This window comes from Camelus dromedarius, chromosome 13, assembly GCF_036321535.1.
Source record: "Camelus dromedarius isolate mCamDro1 chromosome 13, mCamDro1.pat, whole genome shotgun sequence".
NCBI classification, from domain to species: domain Eukaryota; kingdom Metazoa; phylum Chordata; class Mammalia; order Artiodactyla; family Camelidae; genus Camelus; species Camelus dromedarius.
The window spans coordinates 42,564,808-42,571,023 of NC_087448.1; the positions used below are offsets into that span (position 1 = coordinate 42,564,808).

Consider the following 6,216-nt stretch of genomic DNA (forward strand, 5'->3'; position numbering starts at 1 on the left):
TCTCACGCTCGCAGCCTGTGGACTTGGTTTCTGACTGGTGTGGCTACAAGGGAGACTGGTGGGCGCGCGCCTTGGAGCCCGACCGGGTGGCGCCTCATCGCAGTGGTCAGATGCAAGTCCCCCATTCCGCCTCCTCCGGCGGGGTCTGGGCTTACCCGCGTCCGGGGCAGGAAGCCATGACCGTACCCCGGTGCCCCCTCGCCTTTCTGCCCCCCTTGAGCCGCTGTCCTTAATTGACGAGCCAGTGACTATTGGCTGAAGTTCCCCGGTGATTTGCATGCACAGAGGAGTGTCTCCTGCCGCCCTCCAGTCAGGAGCTCGCCGACTGCAGCCTCCCCGGGAATGCGCGGCCGAGGGGATGCGCGCAGCTCGTCGGCCCTGGCAGTGAGCTGGCGCCCGGCGACCTGGCACCCGCGCCTGGATATGGGGCGTCTAAGTCGTCCCAGGAGCAGCTTCAGCTACAGAAACCTGCCGGTAAGGGTTGGCGTCCAGGAGCCCCACGGTCCGGACAAGTTGCAGTACTGTGGGGCAGTTTCCACTCCTTGATCATTGTTTCAAACCTTTTACCTTAATCCAAACTTCACTGGTAGGTTGAGGGGGTGGAAAGGGAGTTTGGGATAGTGTCTTCATTTTAGCTAGGAATAGGCAAGTCCTTGGGTCGTGAGAAGAACTTTCTGAATCAGAAATGTAGGCAGATAAGGTGGAGGGGGTTGGGGGTGTGCTCAACTGGCTTTAAGATAAAGGGATACGGAGATTGTTTCTTGCGGCGGGCATCTGGCTATGACTGTCTCCTGCAATTGACAAATTGTTTTTGCGTAATCATTTTTCGCGTTTACTTCTCTTTCCCTAAGGGAGGGGTGTTACAAAGAGCTTGGTAGGGGGTGGAGGTTCAGATCCTTTCGATTTGATTTTAGATAAGTGCTAAAATGTAAAACAATTATTCTGACCTCACGTGTTTATTTAATGGGGTAGGGGTCCATGCTATTATTGTTGTTGTTATTATTATTATTGATATTGTTGTTATCCGTCTCATAGCAAAGGATGTTAACACATTTCGCTTTCTGGGGACCTTAGTGGTAGAAACATTTCAGTGGGAAATAAGGTACCCACATCTCAGTCCTCTCCACTACCAGCTCCCGCCCTGCCCAGGAACTACCCTGGTGGTTTCCCTGTCGCGTTGCGCAGCCCTCTCTACTCTGGTGTGAACTTACAGGGCTGTTTTATGGTTTGGGATTTGGAATGGTAACTGAGTGAGATGGTGATGGGGAGCCCTGCGGAGGGTGTGCGTCTGTGTGTGTGTGTGTGTGTGTGTGTGTGTAGAGAGGGTGTAGAATGTGAACAGAAAAATTAAGTTTTGGAGGCAGTATTGCTCCATAGATCATTCCTTTGCAGCAAGTTTCCTCTTCACCGCATTCTGACCAGGTTTGTCTCTGGGGAATGGGGATGCGCACGGGGTTTCTGACTCCAAGCTCTGTGTTTCCCTGTGTGTAACAAGCCTTCTCTCCTCCCTCCCCGCCCCCCTCACCCGTTCAGCGTCTGCTTCTGTTTTTCCTCTTCGTGGGACCCTTCAATTGCCTGGCGAGTTACAGCCGGGCCACGGAGCTTCTGTACAGCCTGAACGAAGGACTGCCCGCCGGGGTGCTCATCGGCAGCCTGGCGGAGGACCTGCGGCTCTTGCCCCGCGCGGGGAGCCGGGACCCGCAGTCGCAGCCTACAGAACACAGCGGGACTGAGCTGAACCCCCCTCTCTCCTTCAGCCTGGCCTCCCAGGGACTGAGTGGCCAGTATGTGACCCTAGACAACCGCTCTGGGGAGCTGCACACTTCTGCCCAGGAAATTGACCGGGAGGAGCTGTGTCTTGAAGGGGGTGGAGGGGCTGCCTGGGGTGGCAGCATTTCCATCTCCTCTTCACCTTCCGCTGACTCTTGTCTTTTGCTTCTGGATGTACTGGTCCTGCCTCAGGAATACTTTAGGTTTGTGAAGGTGAAAATCGCTATCCGAGACATCAATGACAATGCCCCGCAGTTCCCTGTTTCCCAAATATCGGTTTGGGTCCCAGAAAATGCACCTGTAAACACCCGGCTGGCCATAGAACATCCTGCCATGGACCCAGATATAGGCACTAACGGGGTTCAGACCTACCGCCTACTAGACTATCATCGTATGTTCACTCTGGACGTGGAGGAGAATGAGAATGGGGAGCGCACCCCATACCTAATTGTCATGGGACTGTTGGACAGGGAGACCCAGGACCAGTATGTGAGCATCATCATAGCTGAGGATGGTGGGTCTCCACCACTGTTGGGCAGCGCCACCCTCACCATTGGTATAAGTGACATTAATGACAATTGCCCTCTCTTCACAGACTCACAGATTAATGTCACTGTGTATGGGAATGCTACAGTGGGCACACCTATTGCAGCTGTCCAGGCTGTGGATAGAGACTTGGGAAACAATGCTCAGATTACCTACTCTTATAGCCAGAAAGTTCCACTGGCATCCAAGGATTTATTCCATCTGGATGAAACCACTGGAGTCATTAAACTGTTCAGTAAAATTGGAGGAAGTGTTCTGCAAACACACAAGCTCACCATCCTTGCTAATGGGCCAGGTTGCATCCCTGCCGTGATCACTGCCCTGGTGACCATTATCAAAGTCATTTTCAGACCACCTGAAATTGTCCCTCGTTATATAGCAAATGAGATCGATGGTATCGTTTACCTGAAAGAACTGGAACCTGTTAACACTCCAATTGCATTCTTCACCATAAGAGATCCGGAAGGTAAATACAAGGTGAACTGCTACCTGGAGGGTGAAGGACCATTCAGGTTATCACCCTACAAACCATACAATAATGAATATTTGCTAGAAACCACAAAGCCTTTGGATTATGAGCTCCAGCAGTTCTATGAGATAGCTGTGGTAGCCTGGAACTCTGAGGGATTTCATGTCAAAAAAATTATTAAAGTGCAACTTTTAGATGATAATGATAATGCTCCTGTTTTCCTTCAACCCTTGGTAGAATTAACCATTGAAGAAAACAATGCACCCAATGCCTTTTTGACCAAGCTAGATGCTACAGATGCTGACAGTGGAGAGAGAGGCCAAGTTTCATATTTTCTGGGACCTGATGCTCCGTCATATTTTTCCTTAGACAGTGTCACAGGAATTCTGACAGTTTCTACTCAGCTGGACCGAGAAGAGAAGGAAAAGTACAGGTACACCGTCAGAGCTGTTGACTCTGGGAAGCCGCCCAGAGAATCGGTAGCCACCGTGGCTATCACAGTGCTGGATAAAAATGACAATAGCCCTAGGTTCATCAACAAGGACTTCAGCTTCTTTGTACCAGAGAACTTTCCAGGATATGGTGAGATTGGAGTAATCAGTGTAACAGATGCCGATGCTGGGCAGAATGGATGGGTCGCCCTCTCCATGGTGAACCAGAGCGATATTTTTGTCATAGACACAGGAAAGGGCATGCTGAGAGCTAAAGTCTCCTTGGACAGAGAGCAGCAGAGCTCCTATACTTTGTGGGTTGAAGCTGTTGATGGGGGTGAGCCTCCCCTCTCCTCCACTGCAAAAATCACAATTCTCCTTCTAGATATCAATGATAACCCTCCTCTTGTTTTATTTCCTCAGTCTAACATGTCCTACCTTTTGGTACTACCCTCTACTCTCCCTGGCTCCCCAGTTACAGAGGTCTATGCAGTTGACAAAGACACAGGCATGAATGCCGTCATAGCTTACAGCATCATAGGGAGAAGAGGTCCTAGGCCTGAGTCCTTTAGGATTGACCCTAAAACGGGCAACATTACTTTGGAAGAGGCATTGATGCAAACAGACTATGGGCTCCACCGCTTGCTGGTAAAAGTGAGTGATCATGGTTATCCTGAACCTCTCCATTCCACAGTCATGGTGAACCTGTTTGTCAATGACACAGTCAGTAATGAGAGCTACATTGAGAGTCTTTTAAGAAAAGAATCAGAAATTAATATAGAGGAGAAACAACCGCAGATCTCAATCGAACCGACTCATAGGAAAGTTGAACCTGGGTCTTGCATGCCCACCTTAGTAGCTCTGTCTGTAATAAGCTTGGGTTCTATCACTCTTGTAACAGGGATGGGCATATACATCTGTTTAAGGAGAGGGAAGACGCATCATAGGGAGGATGAAAATTTGGAAGTACAAATTCCATTAAAAGGAAAAATTGACTTGAATGTGAGAGAGAGGAAACCAATGGATATTTCTAATATTTGATATTTCACTGGGGATGTTAAAACAGAGATCTTTTAACTGGCTTTGGGGAGACTTTCACCACCCAAGCAAGACGGGTGGCAGTTCCAATGAAGGACGACAAATTTATAATGTGTACTATATTGTAAATAGCTGTTTACAGGTTTTTAAATTCAAAATCAGAGGTTATAAAATGTGTACAGCATTTTTTAATGAAAATAAGTACTAATAGCTATCGAACTGTAATTAAAAAAAAAAGCTTGGACATGATTTGCAGCTTTCATACATAAAGCAGATGACTGTTAAAACCTGGGAGTAAGGTAAGAAAATGGTACATCGCATTTTTTTGTCTGAAAAGTCCTTTAACCACAAGAGGGCATCAGCTGCTCCTTTGCAGGGAACTGTTTTGAGGTATTGTACATGACAATTGTACATGAAGTTAATGAAAGAGTATATTTTAAATATATTATTTTTAACATTTAACAAAGATGAAATTAAAAGTAGATGGAATTTCACCCCACTTAAATGTATGATAAAAAAAGAAAAGAAATGCATTTGTAAACAGAATGTTTATCACCTAACAAGTACATCGTGTATGATTTGAAATAGAAGGCATCACAAAGAAACACAATTCTTCTTTAGCGAGGATAGAATCTTTGCCTGTGTTAAAGATCTGACCTGATGAAGAGCATCTCACTTTCTCCGTACTCCAGTTGCTTTCTGTTTGCTTTATCCACTGCACTTGCTATTATTATGGGGGGAAATATATAGTCTTTCTTACAGAAAATGTAATTAGAAATTGTGTCCAAGAAAAGCAGCCAGAAGCAAAGATATTTTTCAATCCTTAGTTGCTTCATAGGTGTTCATGACATTTTGATGCTTTCACAACTTGTTAATAGAACTTTATACTTGGGTTATATATTAGATTTGTATATGCTTAAACTCATCCATTACATAAGAAAAGACAAAATAATAGTAAACCAAAATTATTCAAGAAGCTGGTGGACACTACTGGTTGTTTTAGCTGGACCTTTTACATGAAAGTTATATTTATCTTTTTGTTGGTGTTTAGGTTTGTTGGCTACATTTCTGGCTTCCTTTCTTCGGCTTTGGATTAGGGCCAAGAGTTTATTCGTCAGCCCAGCAGCAGATTTCTTTGATAATTTAGCTTTTATGGAACCCTTTGCAGTGAAGCAAGCTAGTTCATCAGTGATTGATTACCTTCACTTAATTGTGTGAGCTGGCAGTTTTATTTTATATGAGAACTGTAGCAAAATTATTTCTGTAAACAAAGAGTAAGTGTAAAACTTAAACTGGATCATTCTACTTTTTGGCATCATGTGTCTGTACTGTACCAAAAGTGTTTATATGTCTGCAAATTAAAGGTATATATTTTCATAATTTCTTTCTCATCTTTACCATTTTATATTTGAACATGGGCTTGTTCTTTCACTGAAGTGCCTGTTAATGGCATTTGTTTGCTTTTAGAGGTAAATGTGGGTAAATTGTAAATATTCTGTTATGCTAAAGTTTATATTAAACTAATTCATTACTCAATTAAATATTGGGTAAACTATTAAATATGTGTGTAGTTATAGACATATATATAATAGAAAGAGGTATGCCTATGTGTTTGATAGTTCACATGGAAATTTATACCCATGCATCTGTGCATGCATATTAATTTATTATCAACTTAGACTCAATTATAAACACTCATTTTATTACATATAGCAAATCCTCTGTTAGCTGTGTTACAAGTGTTTTCAATGAATTTTAAAATAAAAATACATTGAGAAAAAAGAATTGAATACAAAAACCCAAGACCTTTTGAATATGTATTAAGTCATTTTTCTTGTTTTAATCAACTTGACAATTTAAATAAATAAAAGCATATGAAGCAGTAGTGTTTGTTACAAAAATGAAATATATTTTTATCAGAAATTCCTTTTGTATGAGAGGCACCTGAGCTAAGAAACTAAG

General features: G+C 43.9%; 1 protein-coding gene across 1 annotated transcript; it reads left to right on the plus strand.

The window, feature by feature from the left end:
- The first annotated feature begins 292 nt into the window (after positions 1–292).
- On the plus strand, positions 293–4,404 carry PCDH20 (protocadherin 20). Its single transcript, XM_010977193.3, has 2 exons — positions 293–474; positions 1,534–4,404. Exons 1-2 carry the CDS (start codon positions 343–345, stop codon positions 4,255–4,257), a joined length of 2,856 nt encoding a protein of 951 aa, XP_010975495.2. The 5' UTR covers positions 293–342; the 3' UTR covers positions 4,258–4,404.
- The last annotated feature ends 1,812 nt before the right edge of the window (positions 4,405–6,216 follow it).

What these genes read in the sequence shown, in the direction of transcription:
- PCDH20 (XM_010977193.3), top strand. Translation starts at nt 343, where the DNA reads ATGCGCGGCCGAGGGGATGCGCGCAGCTCGTCGGCCCTGGCAGTGAGC. An exon ending in TCAGCTACAGAAACCTGCCG is followed by an intron (nt 475 to 1,533) that starts GTAAGGGTTGGC and finishes TCACCCGTTCAG; the next exon opens with CGTCTGCTTCTGTTTTTCCT.